This window comes from Triticum urartu, chromosome 2 (assembly GCF_003073215.2).
Source record: "Triticum urartu cultivar G1812 chromosome 2, Tu2.1, whole genome shotgun sequence".
NCBI classification, from domain to species: Eukaryota; Viridiplantae; Streptophyta; class Magnoliopsida; order Poales; family Poaceae; genus Triticum; species Triticum urartu.
Window position 1 is genome coordinate 136,514,763 of NC_053023.1, and position 27,717 is coordinate 136,542,479.

At 46.4% G+C, this 27,717-nt stretch overlaps 2 protein-coding genes across 3 annotated transcripts; one reads left to right on the plus strand and one right to left on the minus strand.

Moving 5' to 3' along the window:
• Positions 1-12,266: 12,266 nt before the first annotated feature.
• LOC125536368 (AT-hook motif nuclear-localized protein 10-like) lies at positions 12,267-16,171 on the plus strand. The gene is made up of 6 exons (XM_048699568.1): positions 12,267-12,857; positions 12,941-13,595; positions 14,131-14,183; positions 14,669-14,800; positions 15,312-15,473; positions 15,625-16,171. The coding sequence occupies exons 2-6, from the start codon at positions 13,061-13,063 to the stop codon at positions 15,853-15,855; spliced, it is 1,113 nt and encodes a 370-aa protein (XP_048555525.1). The 5' UTR covers positions 12,267-12,857; positions 12,941-13,060; the 3' UTR covers positions 15,856-16,171.
• Positions 16,172-17,108: 937 nt separating this feature from the next.
• Positions 17,109-20,168, minus strand: LOC125536369 (geranylgeranyl transferase type-2 subunit beta 1). Of its 2 annotated transcripts, XM_048699570.1 has the most exons (10): positions 20,001-20,168; positions 19,757-19,910; positions 19,543-19,659; positions 18,891-18,957; positions 18,645-18,793; positions 18,082-18,215; positions 17,902-18,000; positions 17,701-17,776; positions 17,470-17,580; positions 17,109-17,387 (listed from the first exon to the last, which is right to left on the minus strand). In XM_048699570.1, the coding sequence occupies exons 1-9, from the start codon at positions 20,061-20,063 to the stop codon at positions 17,480-17,482; spliced, it is 960 nt and encodes a 319-aa protein (XP_048555527.1). In that variant the 5' UTR covers positions 20,064-20,168; the 3' UTR covers positions 17,109-17,387; positions 17,470-17,479. The 2 variants fall into 2 exon arrangements, with proteins under 2 accessions (XP_048555527.1, XP_048555526.1); XM_048699569.1 differs by having other exon boundaries at positions 19,757-20,166.
• Positions 20,169-27,717: the final 7,549 nt, after the last annotated feature.

Here is a 27,717-nt window from a genome sequence, read left to right on the forward strand (position 1 = left end):
AACAGATATCAAGTAGGCATGTTTACGAGCTCGATGCACTCACTACGGTGCAAGTCATGATAAGCTAAGCATACATCTATCAAGAACACACAAAATTCAAGGTATACATGGCAAGAAAAATAGCATAGCATGCAAGGATCAACTACAACATCATCGGCAAAATTGCAAACAAGTTGACAATCTGCCCAGATTCACAAAGTAGCAAAAATAGAGCTTGATTGACTCAAGTTAGGGTGCTCCATAATTGCAAACAAATACATGGATGGTTAGAGCACTACAAGATTAACAAAACATCCTTACTGATTATCCTCAAAAGAGGCACGGATCACTAGGAAACAACATGAACATACGGCCATACGAGATAACAGATCAAGGACTTAGTGGAATTGCTAAGTCCCTGAAAACAGATTTACCGAGTGCCTCACTTTGCAAGCTTGCACTAGTCACCACACTCATCACAAAAATACATGGGTTGCACCTCTAGAAAGATGACAAAACCCTTAACAAAACATATGTAGAACATCAGGGCATATCATGCACACATTAATCATGGCAAAAATGACAAAAACCTAAATGGAGTAGCCAGATCTGACAATAATCTCAAGTAGCCTTCTTCTAACAGCATTTCGGGCATCAAGATGAACTCAAATGAAAATGATGCAATGGAATGAAGTGATGTACTCTCTGAGATGAACATTTTGATATGCTATATGCATGAATCGGAGCTACGGATGCAAAGTTACGAGGCCATGAACTGGGACACTTGGATCTGGAATTTCGGGACTTAGAAGAAAAAAACAACCTCTCCGGGACAGATCTAGGGTTTGCACGGAAACCGAGGCACGGTCGGGGCATTGTTCACCGGCGGCTAAGAGAGCTCGCCGGAGCCGGCGTGACGGCGGAGAGGCGGCGGGGCGAGGCCGGTCGAGGCGGCGGGGTCTCCGGGCGACGAGCTCGCCGGAGCCAGCGGGGCTTGGCGGCGGCCGGAGGGCGCGGTGGAGGCGGCGCGGCCGCGGCGGCGGGGAGGCAAGGGCGGCGCGGCCGAGGCAGAGGCGGACGCCGGCGATGGCGGGCGGCGGAAGGACGAGGGAGGCGCGGGGCGACGATGGGCCGGGCGGGCCCGCTGCGGGCTCGCCGGGCCGCGGCGGCGGCTGGGGGCGGAGATGCCATGTGGCACGCGGTGGTTGGCGGCGGTGGGATCCGGACGTTGTCCGGCTCCGTCCGGACACGTCCGGCGGCGGCGGAGACGGATTTTTTTAGGGTTTCGGAGAGGGAGATCCGGATTTCGGGGAAGGGGTCTTTAAATACAGGTACGGGGAGCTAGGAGAGTCCAAATGAGGTGCGGTTTTCGGCCACACGATCGTGATCGAACGATCTAGATGATGGAGAAGGCTTAGGTGGGTTTTGGGCCAAATTGGAGGGGTGTTGGGCTGCAACACACACGAGGCCTTTTCGGTCCCTCGGTTAACCGTTGGAGTATCAAACGAAGTCCAAATGATACGAAACTTGACAGGCGGTCTACCGGTAGTAAACCAAGGCCGCTTGGCAAGTCTCGGTCCAATCCGGAAATGTTTAATCCCCACACACGAAAGAAAGGTAGAAATGACCACCGGAGGAGAACGAAGTGCCGGAATGCAAAACGGACAACGGGGAAAATGCTCGAATGCATGAGACGAACACGTATGCAAATGCAATGCACATGATGACATGATACGAGAAGCATGACAACGACAACAACACACGGAGACAAAGACCCGAACCTGAGAAAATAAAATAAATTAACGCCGGAAACGGCAAGAGTTGGAGTACAAATTGGGAAAATTACATCCGGGGTGTTACAAGTCATGAGCAGAAACTTCATCAATCCTTGAGCTTGATCGTGAAGTTTCTGAAGCCTTTCTTCTTGGTGAATTTTTGGAACTTCTTCACAAGCATAGCAAGCTCCTTTCCAATGTCTTCAGGATCATCAGAACTGCTGTCAGATTCTTCTCAGATGAGGAGACAGCTTTTGCCTTCAGGGCACGAGTTCGCCCATAGTTGGGACCGTAGATGTCTCTTTTCTCAGAAAGTTGAAACTCATGTGTGTTGAGCCTCTCAAGTATGTCAGACGGATCGAGTGTCTTGAAGTCAGGACGTTCTTGAATCATCAGGGCTAGGGTGTCAAATGAGCTGTCAAGTGATCTCAGGAGTGTCTTGACGACTTCATGCTTGGTGATCTCAGTGGCGCCGAGAGCTTGAAGCTGATTTGTGATGTAAGTGAGTCGATAAACGTGAGCTGGACATTCTCATTGTCATTTCTCTTAAAGCGGTTGAAGAGGTTGTGAAGGACACTGATTCTCTGATCTCTCTGTTGAGACGCCTTCATTGACCTTGGAGAGTCCAGTCCCAGACTATCTTAGAGTTTCCAAAGCACTCACGCGGCCATACTGTCCTTTGGTCAGATGACCACAGATGATGTTCTTGGCAGTGGAGTCCAAGTTAACGAACTTCTTGACATCAGTGACACCTTCACCAGCCTTGGGAATGCCATTCTTGACGACACACCATAGGTCGACATCAATGGCTTCAAGATGCATGCGCATCTTATTCTTCCTAGTAGGGATATTCAGTTCCATCAAAGACGGGGCATGCAGCGGAGACTTTAATTATCCCTGCAGTCGACATAGCTAAAACTCCAAGTGGTTAAACCGAATCACACAGAACAAGGGAGTACCTTGCTCTGATACCAATTTGAAAGTGCTAGTGATCGACTAGAGGGGGGGTGAATAGGCAATTTTTATGAAAGTCTTCAAAACATGGAAGTTTCGAAGACAAACGATAGAAATAAACCTATTACCATGCAGCGGAAGGTAGACTACACTAGGCAAACCATAGTCAAGTATTCAATGAAGTGAAAGCACAATGACTAATAGCAGCTAGGCAGTAAAGATCAGGTAGGAAGATATTGTGAAGCCAATCAGAACAAGCAGTCACTCAGTGAAGACAAAAGATAATGCAATCATACAATGACTTCACAAGGACCAACGGTAAGTAAAGGGAAGGGAAGGATGAAACCAGTGACTCGTTGAAGACAATGATTTGTTGGACCAGTTCCAGTTGCTGTGACAACTGTACGTCTGGTTAGGGAGGCTGAGATTCAACTCAGAAGACCTCGTCTTCACCTTATTCCCCTTGAGCTAAGGACACCCAGTCCTCGCCCAATCACTCTGGTAAGTCTTCAAGGTAGACTTCCAAACCTTCACAGACTTCGTTCACCGGCGATCCACAATGACTCTTGGATGCTCAGAACGCGGCGCCTAACCGGCTGGAGGATTCACAGTCCTCAAGTGTAATAAGTCTTCAGATCACACAGACAGGAAGACTTAAGTGATGCCTAACACTCTTTGGCTCTGGGTGTTTAGGGCTTTATCCTCGCAAGGAATTCTCTCTCAAAGGCTTCGAGGTGGGTTGCTCTCAAACGACAAAAAGCCATACTCTAACTCTGAGCAGCCAACCGTTTATGGTTGTAGGGGGTGGGCTATTTATAGCCACTAGGCAACCCGACCTGATTTGTCCGAAATGACCCTTGGTCACTAAGGAACTGACACGTGTTCCAACGGTCAGATTTCAAACACACACAGCAACTTTACTTGGACTACAAGCAAAGCTGACTTATCCAACTCTGGACAAGATTTGCTCTCATAGTCTTCACTCGAAGACATAGGATTTTGGTTAAGCATCACTTCAGTCATTCTGACTGGTTCTCTTGGACCCCACTTAACAGTACGGTGGTTCCTATGACTCAACAAATAAAAACACAGAACGACGAAACTGCTAAGTCTTCGCGCTCCATAGTCTTCACGCGATGTCTTCTCTTATCATAGTCTTCAATGTGAATGTCTTCACATACCACCTCTGACTTCAATGTCTTCATACATTTTTAGGGGTCATCTCTGGTAGGAAAACCGAATCAATGAGGGACTTCAACCTGTGTTATCCTGCAATTCTCACAAACACATTAGTCCCTCAACTAGGTTTGTTGTCAATACTCCAAAACCAACTAGGGGTGGCACTAGATGCACTTACAAAGGGACGTGATGTACTCATGATTGTCTTCAAGGGATGCTTGGCCCTATTCATATTTCTGGCTTCACAAGCACCATATAGATGATATTTCTTGAACTTGACGTCCTCGATGCCAATGATATGCTTCTTCACGAGAGTGTGCAAGTTCCTCATGCCCGCATGTCCTAGCCTTCTATGCCAGAGCCAACACTCTGAAGCCTTTGCTAGAAGACATACGGAAAGTTGTGGTCTTGCGGAGAAATCTACCATATACAGATCACCTCATCAATAACCTTCCAAGACTAGAGATTTGTCAGTTTCCATAAGCACAAGCCAATGATGCAGCTTGAAGCTACGTCGGTATTTCCCCAAAGAGGAAGGGATGATGCAGCACAGCGGCGATAGGTATTTCCCTCAGATGTGAAACCAAGGTTATCGAACCAGGAGGAGAACCAAGCAACACAACGTAAACAGCACCTGCACACAGATAACAAATCCTCGCAACCCGACGTGTTAAAGGGGTTGTCAATCCCTTCCGGGTACGGCGCCTCAAGATAGGCAAACAGACGTGAGATAAATTGTAGTAGATTGATAGATCGAATGCCAAATAAAATAAATAAGAATAAATTGCAACAAGGTATTTTTTGTGTTTTTAGTTTAGTAGATCTGAAAATAAAAGCAAATGAAAATAGATCGCAAAGGCAAATAATATGAGAAAGAGACCCGGGGGCCGTAGGTTTCACTAGTGGCTTCTCTCGAGAAAAATAGGAAACGGTGGGTGAACAAATTACTGTTGGGCAATTGATAGAACTTCAAATACTGATGACGATATCCAGGCAATGATCATTACATAGGCATCACATCCAAGATTAGTAGACCGACTCCTACCTGCATCTAAAACTATTACTCCACACATCGACCGCTATCCAGCATGCATCTAGTGTATTAAGTTCATGGAGAAACGAAGTAATGCAATAAGAACAATGACATGATGTAGACAAGATCTATCTATGTAGAGATAGACCCCATCGTTTTATCCTTAGTAGCAATGATACATGCGTGTCGGTTCCCCTTCTATCACTGGGATCAAGCACCGTAAGATCGAACCCACTAGAAAGCACCTCTTCCCATTGCAAGATAAATAGATCGAGTAGGCCAAACAAAACCCAAATATCGGAGAATAAATACACGGCTATAAGAGATCATGCATAAAAGAGATCAAAGAAACTCAAATACTTTCATGGATATAAAAAGATAGATCTGATCATAAACTCAAAGTTCATCAATCCCAACAAACACACCACAAAAGAGTTACATCATATGGATCTCCAAGAGACCATTGTATTGAGAATTCAGAGAGAGATAGAGAGGAAGCCATCTATCTACTAACTACGGACCCGAAGGTCTACAAAGAACTACTCACGCATCATCGGAGGGGCACCAATGGAGGTGGTGTACCCCATCCAAGATGGTGTCTAGATTAGATCTGGTGGCTCTGGACTCTGCGGCGGCTGGATGAATATTTCGTCGACTCCCCTAGTGTTTTGGGAATATTGGGGTATTTATAGAGCAAAGAGGCGGTCCGGGGGGCACCCGAGGTGGGCACTACCCACCAGGGCACGCCTGGGCCTCCTGGCGTGCCCTGGTGGGTTGTGCTCTCCTCAGAGCACCCCCAGGCGTAGCCAGGGTCCATTACGTGTCTTCTGGTCCATAAAAAATCTCCGTAAAGTTTCGTGGCATTTGGACTCCGTTTGGTATTGATTTTATGCGATGTAAAAACGCTAGGGGAGTCGATGAAACTTTAAGTTAGTACCAAAAAATGATATAAAATGACTATAAAATGATTATAAAACATCCAAGATTGATAATATAACAGCATGGAACAATAAAAAAATATAGATACATTGGAGACGTATCAGACAACGATATTTTCCAAATATCACGATCATGTTCAGATCGCAAAGCATTGAGACAGACACTAAGTTTTATCCAAGGGATTCAACAAGCATCACTTTATCCATGTGTTGATCCTTTGAGATAGCAACTCTACCTAGGCCCAGTACCTTGCTTTTACCAGTGTCAACGAAATGTGATGTGGCTTTTAGTAGATGGACATAGGGTTGAATCCATGAGAAGACCTCGATCACCGGTCATGTGATTAGTGCATCCACTGTCCATTATCCACTCAGTAGCTTTCGGAGTCATACCCTACAGTGCAGTTAGCGGGATATGCTTCACCAAGATATTGTGAAGCACAAACATACAGCGAACAAGCATGCTATCAAAGTTAAGATTCTTGTTTGGTAAGATAGGATGCTCGTCAAGAAACCCTGGGACGAAATACATGGTAAGACCATTTTGGCATTTTATCTTGTGTCCCACAAGATGTTTTAGGTCCCCAACATTGGCGTCAGAAGTCTTTGATTTTCGGCTGGAGACCTTTGCCTGCAAGAGAAGTTAACTCTTCTTAACCACCCACATCTCCAGGGGTGGCTTAAAAGCAATAAGTCTAAGTGCAGCATCTAAGAACTTTGGCTTTGGAGCCCTAGCAAATAGTTTTGCAGGAGGTGAATAATACTCAAAAGAATATGCAGAAAAGTTATTTGATTTATGAACATAGAGGTTAGATGAAGCACGCTCGTATTCATGAGTCTGATGATAATTTCCCTGCAAAACATTGGCGTTAGGGTGACCTTGTGAGGCCCTCTCTCTGCATGAAGCCTTTGGACCATATGAAGCTTTTAGTCTGGGGTTTGTCTTCTTCCCTGGTGGTGTCATGATGACATTCAGAGAAAGTTTCTCAAGACAACTTTTGGGCACCCAGATCTTCTTCAAAGGTGGCCCATTCCTATAGTTAGTACCAATAAACCTGGCAAACACTTCACCATTCTGATTCTTAAACAACTTATAATTGTCGTCAAAGGATTCATCAATGATAATGGGGTTAGCACAAGTGAAGCCAAATAAGGTGGATGGGTCCACTGAAGGGCCCTTTGCAGCAACCCATGTGGTTTTGGGGTACTGCCCAGGCTTCCAGTAAGAGCCATGAACATTCATTTTCCTCTCAAAACCAACACCCTCTTTCCTAGGGTTTCGGTTCAGAATATGTTTCTTGAGGACATCACATAGGGTCTGATGCCCTTTGAGGCTTTTGTACATGCCAGTTTCAAGCAATGTCTTCAACCTGGCATTCTCATCAGCAATAGTAGTGGCATCCTCAGAAGAGGGGTTAGTTACCACGTCAGCAGTTGAAGATATTGCAACATCGGAGGCAGTAGAACATTCCGCAACAGAGACAACATTATCATGCTCAAGACATTTTAGACATGGTGGCACAAAGTCTTCCTGAGCGAAACTGATCTGTTGAGCGAGTCATGAATCATTCTCTTTTTGAAGATCTTCATGAGATGCTCTCAGTTTCTCTAGATCTTGCTTCCTTTGAAGATAATCGTAGGAAAGCTTCTCATGAGTGGCTGAGAGGGTTTCATGACGACTTTCAAGTTCCTCGTACTTAACACGAAGATTTTTTATGTCTTCAATTAAGGACTGAGTTTGATTTATTTCCTCGTCCAACAGGTCATCGCTTTTGTCTAGCAATTTTTGAATATGTTCCATAGCATTTTGTTGTTCGGTTGCAATTTTAGCAAGTGTTTTATAGCTAGGTTTGGATTCACACTCAGAGTCATCTTCAATGGAGGTTTGAAAGTAAGCATCTCGTGAGTTTACCTTGGCACCTCATGCCATGAAGCAGTAGGTTGGAGCAGAGTCTTCCTCATCATCGGCTTCAGCTTCGGTGGGGTGACCATTGTCTTCAGTGTTGAAGATGCACTTGGCGACGAATGCCGAAGCTAGAGCCAGGCTTGCCACGCCTGAATCAGACTCCTCCTTAGACTCCACCTCCGCCTCCTCAGAAGTAGAATCCTCCTCTAAATCCATCTCCTTGCCAATGAACGCACGTGCCTTGCCAGATGAGCTCTTCTTGTGAGACGAAGGCTTTGATGAAGACTTGGAAGATTTCTTCTTCTTCTTCTTGTCGTCAGAATCATATTCCTTGCTCTTCTTATTTTTCTTGGATTCCTTGTCCCGTTGAGGACATTCAGATATGTAGTGGCCTAGCTTCTTGCATTTGTGGCATGTTCTCTTCTTGTAGTCACGAGAGGAAGCCTCATCATTTCTTGAGCTGGATCTTGAAGACTTTCCGAAGCGATTCTTCTTGGAGAACTTTTGGAACTTTCTCACAAGCATTGCTAGCTCTTTGCCAATGTCTTCAGGATCACCGGAACTGCAGTCAGATTCTTCTTTAGATGAGGAAATAGCTTTTGCCTTCAAAGCACGGGTTCGGCCATAGATATCTCTCTTCTCAGATAGCTGGAACTCATGTGTGTTGAGCCTCTCGAGTATGTCAGACGGATCGAGATCTTTGAAGTCAGAGCGTTCTTGAATCATCGGGGCCAAAGTGTCAAATGAGCTGTCAAGTGATCTCAGTAGCTTCTTCACAATTTCATGCTTGATGATCTCAGTGGCGCCAAGTGCGCGAAGCTCATTTGTGATGTCTGTGAGGCGATCAAACGTGAGCTAGACATTCTCATCGTCGTTTCTCTTGAAGCGGTTGAAGAGATTGCGAAGAACATCAATCCTTGAGTCTCTCTGAGTTGAGACGCCTTCATTGACCTTGGACAGCCAGTCCCAGACTAGCTTCGCAGTTTCTAGAGCACTCACATGACCATACTGTCCTTTGGTCAGATGACCACAGATGATGTTCTTGGCAGTTGAGTCTAGTTGCGCGAACGTCTTGACATCAGTAGCGGTGACACCTTCACCGACCTTGGGAACACCTGTCCTGACGACATACCAGAGGTCGATGTCAATGGCTTCAAGATGCATACGCATCTTATTCTTCCAGTCGGGGTAATTAGTGCCATCGAATACTGGGCACGCAACGGACACCTTGATTATCCCTGCAGTCGACATAGCTAAAACTCCAGGTGGTTAAACCGAATCACACAGAACAAGGGAGCACCTTGCTCTGATACCAACTGAAAGTGCTAGTTATCGACTAGAGGGGAGGTGAATAGGTGATTTTTATGACAATCTTCAAAACACGAGGTCTTTGAAGAGAAACAATCAATTGAACCAATATGATATGCAACGGAAGATGAACTACTCTAGATAAGCCATAGTCAAGTAAGCATTATAGTGAAAGCACGAAGACTAATAGAAACTAGGTAATATGGATCGGAATGGAAGACAGTATGACGCGAAATAGGTAATAGTCTTCGCACAGCGAGGTCAAACATATCAGGCAAGCAAGCGATGACTTCACAAAGACATACTGAAATGTAAAGAAGGTAGGGGATAGAACCAGTAGCTCGGTGAAGACAAGGATTTGGTAGACCAGTTCCAGTTGTTGTGACAACTGTATGTCTGGTTAGGGAGGCTGAGATTGAACTCAAAAGACTGTGTCTTCACCTTATTCCCCTTGAGCTAAGGACACTCAGTCCTCGCCCAATCACTCTAGCAAGTCTTCAAGGTAGACTTCCAAACCTTCACAGACTCCGTTCACCAGTGATCCACAATGACTCTTGGATTTTCAGAACGTGACGCCTAACCGGCTGGAGGATGCACAGTCCTCAAGTGTAACAAGTCTTCAGGTCACGCGGACAGAAAGACTTCAGTGATGCCTAACACTCTTTGGCTCTCGGTGTTTTGGGCTTTGTCCTCGCAAGGATCTCTCTCTCTCAAAGGCTTCAGAGGTGGGTTGCTCTCAAACGACAAAAGCCGTGCACTTACTCTGAGCAGCCACCAATTTATGGTGTAGGGGGACAGGCTATTTGTAGCCAAGAGGCAACCCGACATGATATATCTGAAATGACCCTGGGTCACTAAGGAACCAACACGTGTCCAATGGTCGGATTTCAAACACACGCGGCAGCTTGGCTTCGGCCACAAACAAAGCTGACTCATCCAACTCTGGATAAGATTTGCTCTCATTGTCTTTGCTCGAAGACATAGGATTTTGGTTGATCATCACATCAGTCATCTGACTTTGTTCACTTGGACCCCACTTGACAGTTCGGTGGTTCCTATGACTTAATAAAGAAGAAAAGAAATATACGAAAGAAACTATGTATTTGCACTCCATAGTCTTCAAGTGAATGTCTTCACATGTCATTATCTTCAACGTGAATGTCTTCACGAACCACCATTGTCTTCAATGTCTTCATACATTTTTAGGGATCATCTCTGGTAGGAAAACTGAATCAATGATGGACTTCTATCTGTGTTATCCTACAATTCTCACAAACACATTAGTCCGTCAACCATGTTTGTCGTCAATACTCCAAAACCAACTAGGGATGGCACTAGATGCACTTACAGGAATGAAGCAGGTGCCAATCCCAACCATCCCACAGAGGGAGAGGAGGAGAAGAGCAAGGAAAATGGTGACACTGATGAGGATTAAAATGCTCACAAACTGCAAGAGGCACTAATACTTATTCAGATCATTCACTCTTTCTCATTTAAGAGCATCATCCCATTTTACTTTTCTCCACCAAAATACACTCATCGTATATCCCGAGATCTTTTTTTATTGGTTGTTTGGTCTCTACTCTATGCGAAAGAGTCGTCGACTCGTTTGGTACGCAGTTCCAGGGTTGGTGTGCGTTCGTTGTATCAGTTTTCGGCCAGCTTTCCTTAAAAACTAACCAATTCTCTCCATCTTAATGAAAAGGCAGAGCTCCTACTAGTTACTCAAAAAATGAAGAAGAAAAACAACAACCATATTGTTATCACTCGAATAGTATAAGACTGAATTGACATTGAAGTTTGTTGGATTGCACCACATAACAAAAATCTGAGAAGCCCAAGTCAACGGGAAAACTCTTTCAGAATATAGTGAGACTTAATCCTCATAAAAATACCAACAAGATCCAATTATACTGATCAAACAAATAAGATTACTCGATGTACCACAAGAATCGGATTAGCAAGCGTGTGACATCAAGTAGTTGCGCTCTAATAATTTTGTGAAAAAAACAACCCATTTTATCGGTTGTCCCGAGATGGACACAACTAATCCATTTGTTTTGTGTAGTTGTACACATGTTTTAGGGATCGTCTATCCCTAAAATGCCTAAAATTTCTCTTGTATTGGTCACTTTTACTCCGAGCCATCTGATCATGGATGAACGTCAAGATCTCCTTCTTCCTTCCGTCAATGTTCGTCTTCTTCCCCGATCCTGCAGCCCTCTCGGACCCAACCTTAACCACCTGCCTCCGCCTCCCGCGGCCTGCAGCTATCGCTGCCTCACCACCCTGCCTTTCCCTCGATCTCCCCCCACCGACGTTGCTGGCAGCCGCCCCGGCCATCCTTCTAAGCTCCGCCGCATCAGTGAAGAATTCCGACGATCCCCTGCCCCCCCTCCCCTCTAAGAAGATAGTGGGGCAATGGCTTACCCCTAGAAAAGATAGCGGGTCTGCCTCTTCTTCGGCGAGCTCGGAATGAACCAGGAAAAGTGACTGATGCGAAGGAAATTCTCAAGCACCTGAAATATAGCAAAACAACATGTTTTGCGATCATTCATTTAAAATGCAAATGAAATCGTTACCCGCCGGCACCCCAGAATGGCAACCTCCAAAAAAACAAAACAGAAACACTGATTTTAAATATTCTAAAACATAGAAAACCCAAAACTATTCTGCCAATCTGGTCAAACGGAAACGTGCTCTTATTCTTGGGCTCTATCTGCGCGCCAGTTGGTACTAGCATGCTGGGAAAATCGCCGTGGTTCAGGCCAAGTGGCCACAGTGGAAAAGAGCTAAGGCATAGGTCCTGTTTGGTTCAACTTTTATCAACAGATTCCGCTGCCGCGCAGCAGAATCTGAACCAAAGGGCGAACCCAGCAAAGTCCGATTTCAGAAATCCGCTGCCAAAATCTGAACCAAAAGCGGAAGCAGCCCAGGACATGCTTTCCAAAATCTGATTCCGCTACGGGCCAAAATTTGAAAAAGTTGTATCAGCTGGTTTGCCAAATGACCTACATATTTTTCACATCAGATTTTCCACATCTGTTTTTCCACACAGATTTTTCACATCTGCTTCTAGAAATCCACAGCCGAACCAAACAGGGCCATAGTCTAGCCTAGTCAAGTGAGGCCAAAAGCCGAGAGGAGGACCCGGGAGCAAATACCACATATTCGGGGGAGCAAAACTGTTAGACACCTGCAACCATCCATGATCCATCTACCACTCTGCTCCCCTCCTCTCCTTCTTATCTGCTACAGCAATTATATATTTCCCCCGAGGCAATTTCGGCGTGCTTTACTTACCAGCGGCCTGTTTTTCCCTCCCCCTGACACAAAAAGGCCAAATCTTTTTTTGTTAATTAGGAAAAAGAAAGAGCGCGTGTGAACTGGCGAGGGTGGGAAAAAGGGGGATATATTGGAGGCTGTAGGCAGGAAATTATGGGAGCTGGGTAGGAGTAGCTGGAAAATTCTGTGAATTCGTCCTTCTCTCCCTCTTGTGATCTTCTCCGTCTGTAGCGCTGGAGTGAGCTCGTGATGTCTCCATTTTAGGACGGAGGAGTGTGCAAGTGTGCTTCTTCCTCTTATTATTATCATTTCTTTTCTGTTTGCACCCCAGATATTTCCTTTTGCTGCAACTGTTGAGCTCCAAATCTGCCGTGGTTCATTTCGTCTTTGAATCCGGAGGGAGAAGGGGATCTGCCATTTCTGTGCTCGGTTCACCAAATTCTTGCTCGAGCTTGCTCTTTCTCTTGAGATTTTACCGTTCCCTTTTCAGTTTCTTGGAGGTAATTTCTTCTGCTGTAAAACTCTGGTTTGCCGCAAGAAGGATCTCGTGTTTAACCGGCGATGGGTTTATGGGTTTTCGCAGCTTCCTAAATCCTAATCCCTAGTCCTAACCTCGCTTGAGCGCTCGTGAGCTTAGTTAGCGGTGTGAAAATCGCAGCGTGGAGTGTTTTCGTGCAAGAATCGGTTGCTGCTGCTGCTAGCCATGGAGGTGAGGTCCGAGCAAGGGCTAATGGCGGGAAGGGATCTGTTCGGCTTGCCCAAGAGCCAGCCGGCGCCGGCGTCGGCCGCGCCAGCAGCGCCGCCGTCCTCCGCAGCCATGCAGAGCATGCGCATGGCGTACACCGCGGACGGCACGCCCGTGTTTGCCCCGGTGAGCTCTGCGGTCGCGCCGCCTGGTTACCAACCGGCAGGGTCTGCAGCACCAGCACATGGCTCTAGCATGTCCGCTGCTCGGGCCCCCGGAGGAAATGGCGTCGCGGCGCCGCCGGGCATGGGTGAACCGTCGGCGAAGAAGAAGCGCGGGCGGCCAAGGAAGTACGGGCCCGACGCGGCCATGTCTCTGGCGCTGGTGACCGTGCCGACGGCCGCAGGCTCGCCAGCTGTGACACAGGGTGCTTCTGGGCGGCCCTTCTCACCCACGCTGCCGGGAAACTTCGTGCCGTCGGCGTCGCCGGATGGAGGGAAGAAACGCGGCCGGCCCAAGGGATCTACCAACAAGCCCCGCGTGGATGGTGCTGGTAACATCTCGATTCCCTACTAATAATTCTGTGCTGAACACTATTTGCATTTTCAAGATTTTAGGTCCAAGAATAGTGATAACTGAAGCTCATCATTTGTGTGTGTATGGATTTATGGTAGAATATCAGTACAGGGTTCTCTTTGAACTGGGTTAATTGTGCTATTTGTCTCTGGCCAGAGGCTAAATGAGATATATTGCACACTCTACACTTGTCAGAATTAAAGGGTGAACTGCTAGGAAAATTTAGCAATCTAGCACTCCCTTGTTGTTTTCCTTTGATTGATTCAAAATTGAAAATGTTGGTAAGGCAGGTTTACCTAAAGCATTTACAGCGATTCATGTGTTCATGCATTTCTGAGATATTTAATTCGATGCTGTTTTCTCCTTGAATTATGGACCATACATTTTTTTTTTGTTTGAAGTGTCTTGTTTGCATATTTTTATTATATTAATGTGACACTGATGTTTGTTGACTTTGCCTCTGTTGAAGTTCTCCTTTGCATAGTTAGTCCTAAGTTTAAGCTATTTTGCAGGGCCGGCAGGAGTTGGATTCACACCTCATGTTCTTACAGTTCAAGCTGGAGAGGTATAACAATATTTGAACATTTGAACTTCCATGCTATACTCAATGATGTTTGAAGCATGAACTATTTTTAATCGGTTAAGCTTATCCCATTGCATTAAGATAATATGCTGCTGATGGTTATGTGCAATTTTTCTAGTTTACCCTCCCAATTCTGACCCTATATATCTCAATCAACCTTCATATTCGATATCCTAGAGCACAAATTCCAGTCTGCATTAAGCCAACGTTATTTTGGCCAGGGTTTCATGTTGTGCTTTAGAAGATTTATAATTTGATCATAATTTTTATTTATTTTACTTATTGATGCTTTGTGGGTTTGAGCCTCCATTTCGTTTTTTTTATGCTTTGCTATATATATTTTACCTTGCTGCATAACTTGGGTGCTGCATCGCCTTCTTCTAGAAAGTGCTAAGCTGGCGAGTTCTGAAGGTATCAGCACAGCATTCCTCTAACTAACGAAGAATATATTGAACTCTATTTTTCAGGATGTATCGTCAAAGATTATGTCATTTTCTCAGAATGGGACTCGTGCAGTTTGTGTTCTCTCAGCAAATGGTTCCATATCAAATGTAACACTTCGTCAAACTGGTACATCAGGTGGAACTGTAACATATGAGGTTTGTACATTTAACCAGTTTGAAGTAATTCAATCTGAATTAGATACCAGGTTGTGGGCTGTTTGCAATAAAGCACGTAAGATGTCATCATGAGGCAACGAGCAGTGCAAATTCCTGCATAGTTGTGGGGTTCATCAGTGTCCATGTACAATGTACAACATGTCACTCACCAATGCACAGGCCTCCTTTGGTTTGGAGGAATTTCATAGGAATTCTAGAGGATAGGATTCTTATAGGATTTTTTTTCCTTTAGAGCTCTTTGGTTCATAGGAATAGATTCCTATTCCTACATAGGATTGCTTCCTATCCTCCACATTTCATAGGAAAATAAAAATGAGCCTAGACTCAATGGAAAAATTCCTTTGGTGTCAACCAAACGACATCTCGTTTCCTATTCCTACTCATAGGATTTGAGATACATGACATCTCATTTCCTACAAAATTCCTATTCTTACGATAATCCTATCCTATGGACCAAAAGAGGCCTGATTATTTTTTGTTTCCTCCACAGGGCCGATTTGAGATACTGTCACTCTCCGGGTCGATCTTTGTAACGGACAACGGAGGCCAGCGTACCCGAACAGGGGGGCTCAGCGTTTCGCTGGCTGGTCCTGACGGTCGTCTCTTGGGTGGAGGGGTCGCAGGACTTCTCATAGCAGCTTCTCCAATCCAGGTATTGTTTTCTACCCCGCAATTTTTCATGTGCTAACAAAAGAAAAGTGTCAATGACATGAGATGTTCTAACTCTGTGCATGTTTTCTCCTCGCTGGATTTCAGCAAATGAGAGTCATATCATTTACCAGGATTACTCTTGTTGTATGCAGATAGTAGTGGGAAGCTTCAATGCTTGTGGGAAAAAAGAGCCAAAGCCGCAGGCTCCTTCTGAGCCCGTACCACTGAAGGTCGTTCCGAGCACTGGGATGGCGGCCAACAGCCCCCCTTCAAGAGGCACATTGAGCGAATCGTCCGGTGGTACCGCAAGCCCGAGACATCAAGGCTACGCCTCCAACAACAATAACCAGCCGCCGATCTTGTCCAGCATGCCCTGGAAATGAACTCAGCATCCTTGACCGAATTCGGACATCGATAGACTGTCGGTGAACTGCCTCCCTGGCAGGAAGTAGAAATGTCACTTCTGTCTAACTAGCTCCCATTTAGTCGTATAAATCAGAAGTTTAATTAGGGAGCAATGTAGCTGGTATGAGTGGTAACTGCAGCTGCTGTGTAGGTCGTCTCAGCTTGAATTTCTGTGCCAGTTAGTTGTTTATTGTTGTCTTGAGATGATGTATTTAGGTATGATCTTGTGACCCTATGAGGCGCCACGAAATAATTATGTTTTTATGTTCAATCAATTCATGTAAATTTCATGTATGTCCTGCAAAAATTATCTTCTTACTTGATCTGTTCAATGCCCCAACAGCGATACAAGAATTTGACACGCAAGATAAAACTCGTGTCAAAACATAAGGTTGCAAGCATAATCAACACAGCAATTGGCGATGCTCTGGAGCAAACGTTCTTGACCGCAGTATGCTAACCATTGGCTTCGGTGGTCACTATATTGCAACTCCAGTTAGTTAAAGCTTCGAGCAACTCTAGCAGAATCGCTGAAATCTCGTATCCATATTCGCTGAAAGGGCGATCGCCAAAATTTATGGAGGCTAAAACAGGTGACTGCAACTCAGATTCGCTGTAACATGGGGATGCATATTACTGTTTGGGACCCACCTGTCATTGGGAGAGACAAATTCACCTTCTCCAAAACTCCCAACGTCTCTCTCTGCTCAAGTTCACCCCGATTCCTCTCTCCCACTCCCCGGTCTCGATTGTGGTGGCCGCCCACTGCTCCATCCCCTACCCGTCGACTCCTTCCTCCCGCTCGGGCTGTACTGCTGACGCAGCGAGGCGCAACTCCACGAGGCCAACAATGGCGGGGACATCGAGCTCGCTAACTGCAGCAAAATGAAGGGGAGCGCGTAGGCAACGTCAGAGACAGGGCCACGAGGTTGAGCAGCAATGCGGGATGGGTAGCAGCAATGGAATTGCGCGTGCAGCGTCAAGGCGGGCTCAAGCCGGAGGTGGAACTTCCCTCCCGCCAGAAATCCTATGGATGAAGAACACCCTGCAAAATCTCCCCCTGCCTCCAAATACACAGGCTGGAGGGGACAATATGGAGCGCCTTCCGAATTTTTTGTTGAATAGCGATCCATCTAGCAAGAATCTGCTCGAGCAGTTTTCTTTTTTACCTCTCTAGCCTCTGTATGACGGTTATTATGGAGGAAAATGGTATACAGCCATTCGGCTAGAGTTGGTCGGCCAACCAAGGTAATTTTGAAAGATTATACTATTCCAACAAGAATAATCTTGATTGAATTTGATTCTCAGTCCTTGGACGTTACACTCTTCTACATAACAAGTGTCCGGATTTCCTGGTAAATATGAGGTCTGCACTATATCATCGAGCGTTCAAAGCCATGATCTCATGCATGGGAGTGATCAGAAACATCAGCGCGAGCTACCGAAGGAGGGGTAAGCTCTCCACTCGTGCTGACCTGACATCAACGCCGTTACAACATGATCTTCCTAGCTGTGAACCAATAGAATAGGAATGAGATATATGTCAAAGAACGAAACACGAGGTGAGTTAGAAAAGCAAGAGCTGAGCCAACCTAAGGCACACTATTGTTGTTTTGTCAAGAAGATCCTGTTGACAACATCTAAAGGGAGGGCGTAGGCAGGATCCATAGGCTTCACTCCAGGATACTCCATCAATGAGAGCCCTGTTTTTGCAAGAGGCTAACTAATTCAGCAAGGAGTTTATGACTTTGAATCATTCGAATAGCATACTGCAAGATCCCTGTGGTTAACTACTATACTAAGGGAGGAAGTAATATAAATACCTGCAACTCCAAAGTACGTGTGGTAGATATCGACCGCATTATCTGGTCTATCTGAAATTCCACCATTTTCCTTGTCCTGCCAATGTAAAAAGTTATGACAATATATATGGTAAACGGAGAAAATTGATCTTTTAGATGATGGGAGTTAGAAGTTGGACACATAATTATCAGAATTTCAGAGCAAGAATCATGAGCAGTTACCTGACAGTTCAATATGAACTTTGCAAGTTTTTCCTTGTCAATCCAGTGCACTCTATCAATAATTATCAAGCTTGATAACACCCACCATGAGTAGCACACCTATTGCGAGCAGTTCAATTAAATCTATGGTACAGTGAGAAATGCAAAAGGTGCACAATCTGAGAAAGCAGTCAATCTCACATCAGCAAGTTTCTCAGGACGCCCATTGAGCCCTCCATCTCTACACTGGCGCTCACAAAGCCACCATCCAAGGAGATCTCTATCAATGTGATGCAAAGAGCCGGTGATTGCGAGAGCACCAACACAACAGAATACTGCACGGAATGGATACATGTTTTCAGGTTATCTGTCCGCTATAAAGTGACAACTTGGAGAGAATTAAAAAGATAAAGGAAATAATCTTGTGAAAATGCAAATTTCATGTCATCATAGGAGTGCCACAATAATAATCATAGCAAATTGATTGGATAAATAGTAAATATCTTGCATTTTCCTGAAGGAAATGCTTTTTTATGTTTGTACAACCAACAGTGTAGTCAAGAATAATCAATTATATCCCTCTTCTTCTTCCGGAATACAGATAGAAATACAAATAGACGATCTGACATAAATCTGATAAGGCATCATACTAGAACACTTGGAATCGATGGACTTTCAGTAGGATCTATTTTATTGACAAAATTACAGTTCTACTCAGGTACAATAGCAGTATGATTTGAGAGTAAAATGAAGATAATACATACTCTGCCCAGCATGAGACTCCCCTCCTGGCATCGCTCCAAACCCGCCGTCCAAGTTCTTACAGCTAACAATATATTCTACAGCCTTGTCCACATTAATTTTGTGCAGACGATGCAGTAATGACAAGGTGCATATGGAAATATAAGAGAACCTACAAGACATATATTACATTCATATTGGTAGCTCATACAGATGCTGCATTCAAATAAAACACATGGGAACTCAAAAGGAACAGTTACAGTTTTTACCTAGTATCAACTTCACCCCAAATATCACCAGAAAATGATCCATCCTCATTTTGAAGTCCAGTAATATCTGACACAATTTAGATAGGAAAAGAATAGGGCCAGATTTCAAGCTCAGGGTGAGGCTACTTCAATTCATCCAGAAAACTATTTGCAGAAGCTTACAATGTTATCACTACTTCCCCATTTCATGATACAATTTAAGTCAAGCCGCAAGGCAATCAAATACCTAGAACTGGCTAATGCAGCAGATTAGTGTTCGAATACTGTGTCACAGCCACACAATATCGATCATCTATCAAGTACTATCTCATATGGTATTGTATTCTGGATGCAGCAGTAGACTAAAATTTTGACATGCTGCACTTAGTGTGGAAATTAGTGGATCATGGCTAGATGCTAAGCTGTGTGTTAACATAACTCCATAAAGCCATCCACATTTCAAGATGCAATGTTTTCTCATTCACCATTGAAAGGAAAGGTAATGTAAATGCAACACAATGTTTCAGCTTTCTTACTAGCAGTTCAGGGAAATGAAGCAGCCCCAAAACAAGATGAGATTGACTACAACCATTAGGACGTCGCTAACCTAACATTCACAAAACTACTACAGCAGGAGCAGCATGAAGCTCACTGAAGATCTGGAGAAGGATACAATCAGCAATTTTGTCTGCATCAAGAACATCGAGCCGATCGAAGAGGCAGAGGACCTGCACGGCGCTGAGCGTGTAGAGGACATGCGGGTCGTGCCCCACGTTCCCCCCGAACCCACCTGCACAGCCACATCCCAAGAAGACACACAAGTGAATCATTCAAGAACCGAGGATCCGAATCGACAAAACCAAGGCTTCCCCCTGCAGCCAAAGTACCAGATTCCGGGTGGTAGCACGACATGATCCAGTCGACGACCTCGGCGGCGTCCACGGCGTGAAGCTTGTGGAGGAGGTCGAGCGTGGTGAGGCCCCAGTAGGCCCCGCTGGCCCGGAGGTGCTCCATCACCAGCGACTCGAACGAGTCCTTCTTCTGCGGCAAACGGCGAGGAGGACGGTTGAGTTGTCGCCGGAGACGGTTCGCATCCGAGAGGGGGTATGCGTTGGGTGGGTGGTTGCTTACCTTCTCCGCGGTGACGATGTAGCGGACGTGCTTCTCCGCGGCCAGCTCCCCCTCTTCACCCATGGCTTCCTCCTCCTAGCTTCGCTTGGTTAGCGATGCTCCGTCGACGACTGATGTGCTCTTCTCCGCCGCGAGCGTGTTGGGATCAGGGGAATCAGGGAGGCCGAGCCGATGGGTTACTGGGCTAGCCGGGCCTGTGGTATGGATTGTTCGCCGAGATGGGCCTCGTGGATTCATGAGCATTTGGAAGCCCGCACCAAGCCTAACCAGGCCCACGGAGAAAGAAAACGGGATGTTTGCTTGGTGGAAACCACTAATTGCAAAGGTCACTGCAACCTCCTCACGTTGTGGCATATGCGCCACTTGTCGCAACATGAGAATTTCCTTTTTTCCATAGATCAGTTTATTTCTTTGCGGGAACATAAATCAGTTTATTCAAAACGTTTTATCTCTTAAACCGATGCGTTCAAATCTTGAATCATTTTCACCGTTGAATTCCTCACGTCAAGATCTTCAAATAGATCCCATGTTAATAAGTTTTGATGAAAAAAATCATGAAAAAACCGGAAGAAAAAACTGAACCAAAAACATGTTTTTTTTCGAAAGAGGTACGTCCCTGCCTCTCGCAAAGCAAATCCTTGCCTCCACTAGAAACAAATATGTGCATCCCGTGAAAAAAAAGAAAACATATTTTTTCCCATTTTTGAGAGGCATGATCGTGACTCTCGTGAAAAAATGCGAGTTTTTTCCGATTCCGAGAGCCGCGGTCGTGCCTCTCGCAGAAGCAAATCTATGCCTCTCATGAAAGTAAAAAAAGAAAGCACTTATTTTCCATTTCCGAGAGGCACGACCATGCCTCTCGTGGAAGGAAATCTGTGTCTCTCGCGGAAACAAAAAGAAAGAAAACGCGTTTTTTTTGCACATTTTTTTTGAAAACAATTTTTTGTCCAAAAGCTAAGAAACACCAGTGGAAAACTAAAAGGCCAAAAAAAACTAGAAAAATCATCTAAAAAGCCGAAAATGCGTGTAGATAAAAAAAATCGAAGGGAGCGTCCAGAGCACGACACATGACGGCGGCTGAGAGCGTTGTCGGTGTCAAAACCGGCAGATCTCGGGTAGGGGTCCCAAACTGTGCATCTAAAGATCGATGGTAACAGGAGACAAGGACACAATGTTTACCCAGGTTCAGGCCCTCTTCATGGAGGTAATACCCTACGTCCTGCTTGATTGACTTTGATGAGTATAGGGGTTACAAGAGTTGATCTATCACGAGATCGTAATGGCTAAACCCTAATTGTCTAGCACGTATGATTATGATTGTGATCTAGCCTCTACGGACTAAACCCTCCGGTTTATATAGACATTGGAGGGAGTTAGGGTTGTACAGAGTCGATTTACAGAGAAAGGAATATCCATATCCACACGCTAAGCTTGCCTTCTACGCCAAGGAGAGTCCCATCCGGACACGAGGGAAGGCCTTCTATCTTGTATCTTCACGGCCCATCTGTCCGGCCCACATCACGTAGCCCGGACACCCGAGGACCCCATAATCTAGGACTCCCTCAGTAGCCCCTGAACCAGTATTCAATGACGATGTGTCCGGCTCGCAGATTGTCTTCGTCATGCAAGGCGGGTTCCTCCTCCGAATTCTTCAAAGCAATTGATCGTCAGTACTATATCCGGCTATGTACAACAGTCATATCTCTGAATTAAAATACAGATAAGTTCTATCCTCCGAATATTTCACTGGTAAGATGTTACGTCTGGCCATTTTATTATTTCAAACCATTTTTCGGCCTCCCGTTTCGTGTTTCAAGACGCAACCACCGACGACACGTCTTGTCAAAGCAGAGATCGTGCCCCCTTATGATGGGATCCTTATCAATACGGGTATGGGAAACCCAACTGTGCCATCTCGCACGACCCCTCGGAAATAGGCGAGCTTTAAGGCTCGTGGGGGACGCATGGTATTCACTGTCTTTATAAGGAGATAAGATTCCCCCCTTTTTACCCCATGCCTTTCCCTTCCTTAGTCCATCCGCCCTCAAGCTCCAGCGCTCAAGCTTTGATCCACTCTGTTCCCAGAAAGTACTCCAACCATGTCCGGACCTGGAGCGCAGGGCAAGTGGATGGCCTCCTCCGTCACGAAGGCAAACATCAAGGAACTTCGGGAAGCGGGGTATCTGGCCAAAGAGATCGCCCACCGACTCCCGGCCAAAAAACAGGTCATCCCCACTCCAAAGCCCGGCGAGAGGGTAGTGTTCATCCTCCATTTTCTTCGCAGACTAGGGTTTCCCCTTCATCCTTTCGTCCGCGACCTCATGTTTTACTACGGGCTAGATTTCCATGATCTAGCCCCAAATTCCCTTCTCAACATTTTGGCGTTTATCGTCGTATGTGAGGCATCCCTCCGCATTTCCCCCCACTTCGGCCAATGGCTTAAGGTTTTCAATGTGAAACTAAAAGTGGTGGACGGCCAACACACGGATTGCGGTGGCGCTATGGTGAGCAAACTGCCCAACGTCACTTGGACCAAGGGCACCTTCGTGGAGACCGTGAAGGGATGGCAGCAGGGGTGGTTCTATGTCACAGAGCCCCGCGACTCCACATGGGCTGCTCCCACGGAGTTCAAGTCCGGGCCACCAATGCGGCTGACATCCTAGCTCAATAAGGGCCTGGATTGGGCGTCAACTGATGAGGTAACGATGCTGGAGAAGCGCATCAAGAGCATGGTAGATAAAAATACTAGCCTCGCCAGCATGATACAAGTGATGCTCTTCCGCCGGATACTCCCCTGTCAGGCGCGTCAAGAGCCCATGTGGGAGTTCAACCCGGCCGGTCCTCGGACCCTGTAGCGGTTCTTCGGCACAAAGCACGAAGACATGTGGAAGCTACTCTTCAAGAACCAGAAGTCATGGCCGAAGACAACCAAAGACCTCGGCTACAAAAGCACCCATGCTGCGACCGTCGTAAGTTATTTGGTAACATTACTTTGCGAGCCCAAGGAGCGCACTAAACTCTCCATTTTATTTTGCAGGGCTGGACCAAGAATGCGGAACGGATTCACTGTCCGGCTCTGCTGCCCGAAGACGAAGCTATTCCTCTGTTGACGAGGATGCTAGTCCCGGCGCCGTACCAAGCACCGGAAAAGAAGGCCAAGGAGAAGGGCAAGGAGGCCAAGAGTGGCCTCCGCTGTAAGGGTGCTTTGGACGTAGTGTCTGAGGACACCGGAACCCTCTCCTCCCCTGACGAAGAGGAAGAGGAGGAGGAAGAGAGCAACTCCCCCCCCCTAAGGGGAGAAGAAGAAAAGGGCAGCCTCCGCCGATCTAGAGGCGGAGGCGTCCAAGAAAGGGAGGATGTCCCTTATGATGACTCCGAATCAGACGCCGACGAGTGGCGCCCCAGGCCGAAGCCCCTGGCCGGATCGTAAGTACTAAAAGGTATATATATATATATGTCCGGCTTTTCTGGCTTATAGTTGTAACGCATTTAAATTGTATGTTGCAGTCCGATTAAGGTCCTTCCCCAGCGATCCTCCTCTTCTGGGAATTCGCTGGGTCCGAACATGATGGAGAGCGATTCGCCTCCACCAGCTTCCTCCCCCCTGCATTGGACAACACCGAGGTGTCGTCCCAAAGGACCCTTCCGGAACAGGGAGAGGTGCCGGAGGCTGCCAAGAACATGGGGGAGCCGACCCTCATGGAGACTGGAGACGGGGGCCATGTCCAGTTTACCCCCCAACCAAATGTCATTCCGGAAACCCACACGGATCCGGAGACAGTGGAGCAACCCTCTTTGTGAGAAGGGGGTGCGCCTACAACACCGGCGTCCTCTATCAATGCGGAGGCGCCGGACACTCTGGTGAGAGCGCTTCAGAACGCCATCACTGTGGAAGAACATCGTACCCTTATGGGTATGATGATTGAAAAGGTTCAGTCCGTGAAAAGCGGACTGAGCGAAGCCTACACTGGCATTTTAAAAGGCTTTGAGGTATGTGCTTTACAATATCTTTTAACTGTATAAAAAGAATGCCTGTGTATAGATAGTAGCCCCTGAGACTCTGTTCGGTGTTCGAAAAGAAAACCGAACAGAGGATCTAATAACTCATGCAGGAGACTAACGCACATATCTATTTGAACAAGCAGGCTGCGAAGCAGGCGTCAGCTGCTCATGCCGCCGAAGCATCTGAGCTAAGGCAGAAGCTAGAAGAAAAGCAAGGTATGTAATACCGAAGCATGTCTTGAAACGATGCCAGCTATGATGTAGTATCTCAATGAGTTTCATAATTTATGTTGTGTAGCTGACATGTCTGAGGTCGAGGCCCTCAAGAGTGCCCTGGCCGAGGCCAAGAAGGAGGCGGAGGAGGAATGAACTTCCTGCCTTAAACATGAATCGCGGGTGGAGGAAGTCCAGCAAGAGCTCAAGGATGCCATAGGCAAATGTGAATCCTTAGAGCGCAAGAGTTCGGAGCAGAACTCCGAACTTGCTAAGGTACTCCAAAGCGCACAGGAAGCCCGAGCCGAAGCCCAAAGTGTTGTCCGGGAGATCCAGGAGGCAAGGCAAATTGCGGTGGGTAAGGCCTTTAACCTGCAGAGCAAATTTGTGAAGAAAAGGTACATCTTTCTAACCTAGATTTGGAGTTCTCGAGGAGTGTTTTGCGGACCTACCCCGGAGTGTCGCTGATGTCGCGGAGTTCTTCCGGGCCAAAGAGGGGAGCTCGATGGAGAAGTTGTTTTGGTCGCAATACCTTGCACCAGAGCATCCTGTGCCCCTCAGCGATCAGCTGAAGCAATGGACCGAACTGCACAGGATGGCTGAATTGGCCATGAGGGATTTGATAATCCGTCTTTGGCCCGCCGAACCCATGCCCAACAGCTACTTCGGTCTCGTCAAGCGGCTGGTCAGCGACTGCCCTCAGCTTGATGTCGTGAAGCGGTCGGACTGCATTGAAGGTGCGCGGATGGCCTTCGCCCGCGTCAAGGTGCAATGGCGAAGATGGACGCCGTCAAGCTTGCGACCGAGGGACCGCCCACTAGGAAAGAGCATCGCACGCTGGAGCAGTACTTTGATGATGTCCTGAAAGGATCCCGCATTGTAGAGGGCCAATGTTCGAAGGACATCATATTTGAATGAATGTAATTATGTTGTCTACTCATGTATCATGAGACAAGGCTTATGTATGATATATTGCTTATAAAAAATATCTCCTCCTGTGCAGCTGTTTATGATATCTGAGAGTTTGCCAGTCGTCGGCTTCAGCCCCCATGTAGGTAGTACGGGGGTGTTTGAGATAACACTTAAAACACACTCGACCCATCGTACTGGTCTGTGAAGGAGGTGTTAGTGCGGCGAACCAGGCAATCGGACTATACGCTTTATCGCCCTCACTTAGCCATAGGAGTTTTATAATGGGAGTGCGGGCGCAGCCCCTAGTATCGTTAGATTATTCGAACTCAGGCGTTGTGAATGCCCGGCTGGGTGGAAGCCGGTCCATCGCATAATGCGGAAGAAATCGCTAAAGATTTATTCTTAGTCACCGAATAGCTGACCAGCTCTCGCCGCATCATGACAGTCAGTTTCCGGTTTTCTCTATTGAGGTGTTTGTCCGGGTGAACCAGAAACACAATCGCAGTAGTTCTCCCTTTACTACCCTAGCCGATCAGACGGAATGTAAGGTAGCAAGCACAGGAGCCGGGCAACCCAACTATTGACCAAAGACATGATTCGGAGCCAATGCATATAATGCTATATTTGGGACACCGAATTGCACTATTAAAGTGTTCGGACTTTTTAATATTTGAAAGATGTACGCGGCTTAATGAAGCCCCTGGCGATTTAGGTCATACCAAGGTGTACATGACAACCGGACAACAACAGGGAAACATATGTTGAGAGATACGCCAACGTCACATAGGTTGGGGCAAAAAACGGTTTCCATAGTAGTCTGATTGATAAGTCAAAATGTATTGATACAAATAGTGCAATAAGCAACAAAGCCATTTTACATGACGAACACAAGGGGAAGCCGTGCGTGCGTCCTGAACACGGACAGGGTGATCTTTAAGGATCCTTTAGGTATTCTGGTACGCGTCTATGCTTCTTTTCTCCTTGGTATATTGTCCTTTGAGAGGAACATCGACCGGTGTTTTCATAATAGGCCACAGAAAGAGGCTTTGGTACCGTCGAAAGGGTGATGTGGTTTTGAGGGAACCTGAAAGACAAATAAAATAAAAAGTAAAAAAGAAAAAAAGGAAGAGGAATGTGAGTTTCCTGGTAGGGTCTGGCCATATTACAGGCATTGTCCTTATTATGCCTCCATCCTTTCCCATGGTATTTTTTGTGCGTAATTATGTACGCGTGGCACATATGCCACAATTCGGTAGGGGGTGAGATGGAGGCCGGATTGCTAATCGAGCTCCTAACGAGCTGGACTGTTGTACAATGGCGTAGTCCGGACTCATTTGACAATGTCCGAGGACTTGGCCGCCGACGTAATAGTTGGCTTAATGAGGCCACCCTGTACTTCCGCTGCCAGTGCCGCGGTGTGCTCCTCAGTGCAGAGGGAGCGTTCCATGTTTCCATTCACTGTTATAACACCGTGTGGTCCGAGCATCTTGAGCTTGAGATAGGCGTAGTGCGGGACTGCATCAAAACGAGCGAACACGGTTCATCCGAGCAGTGCGTGGTAGCCACTGCGGAAGGGGACGATATCGAAGATCAAGTCTTCGCTGTGGAAGTTTTCCGTGAACCGAAGACCACTTCAAATGTGATTGAGCCCGTACAATGAGCCTCTACACCGGGTATCACTCCTTTAAAGGTAGTTTTAGTAGGCTTGATTCTTGACGGATCAATACCCATCTTACGGATTGTGTCCTGATAGAGCAGGTTAAGGCTACTGCTGTCGTCCATGAGGACTCGCGTAAGGTGGAATCCATCGATGATTGGATCGAGGACTAATGCGGCCGAACCTCTGTGACGGATACTGGTCGGATGGTCCCTGCGATCGAAGGTGATCGGATAGGCCGACCATGGGTTGAATTTTGGGGCGACTGGCTCTATCGTGTAGATGTCCATTAGCGCGCGCTTGCGCTCCCTCTTAGGGATATGGGTGACATATATTGATACGTCTCCAACGTATCTACTTTTCCAAACACTTCTGCACTTGTTTTGGACTCTAACTTGCATGATTTGAATGGAACTAACCCGGACTGACGCTATTTTCAGTAGAATTACCATGGTGTTATTTATGTGCAGGAGCAAACATTCTCGGAATGACCTGAAACTCCACGGAGACACTTTTCAGAAAATAAGAAAAATACCCGCCAAAGATGAAGGCCAGGGGGCCCACCGTCTTGCCACGAGGGTGGGGGCGCGCCTGCCCCCCTAGGGCGCGCCCCCCTACTACCTCTTGAGCACTGCGTTGGATTTCCCCTAAGAGGAAGGGATGATGCATCAAAGTAGCGTAAGTATTTCCCTCAGTTTTTGAGAACCAAGGTATCAATCCAATAGGAGGCTACGCTCGAGTCCCTCATACCCACAAAAACAATAGCTCAACGCAACCAACGCGCTTAGGGGTTGTCAATCCCTTCACGCTCACTTACGAAAGTGAGATCTGATAGAGATGATAAATAATATTTGGTATTTTTGGTATAGAGATGCAAAGTAAATAAAGTAAAAGCAAAGCAATAATAAAGTGATGGAGATTGATATGATGAGA

Excerpts from the sequence above, each read along its gene's own strand:
- LOC125536368 (XM_048699568.1), top strand. The coding sequence starts at position 13,061 with ATGGAGGTGAGGTCCGAGCAAGGGCTAATGGCGGGAAGGGATCTGTTC. Across the intron at positions 13,596-14,130 it reads GCCCCGCGTGGATGGTGCTG|GGCCGGCAGGAGTTGGATTC; the intron begins GTAACATCTCGA and ends GCTATTTTGCAG. Across the intron at positions 14,801-15,311 it reads GTGGAACTGTAACATATGAG|GGCCGATTTGAGATACTGTC; the intron begins GTTTGTACATTT and ends TTTCCTCCACAG.
- LOC125536369 (XM_048699569.1), bottom strand. The coding sequence starts at position 20,063 with ATGGGTGAAGAGGGGGAGCTGGCCGCGGAGAAGCACGTCCGCTACATC. Across the intron at positions 17,777-17,901 it reads AGTTCATATTGAACTGTCAG|GACAAGGAAAATGGTGGAAT; the intron begins GTAACTGCTCAT and ends TTACATTGGCAG. Across the intron at positions 17,581-17,700 it reads CACGTACTTTGGAGTTGCAG|GGCTCTCATTGATGGAGTAT; the intron begins GTATTTATATTA and ends TTGCAAAAACAG.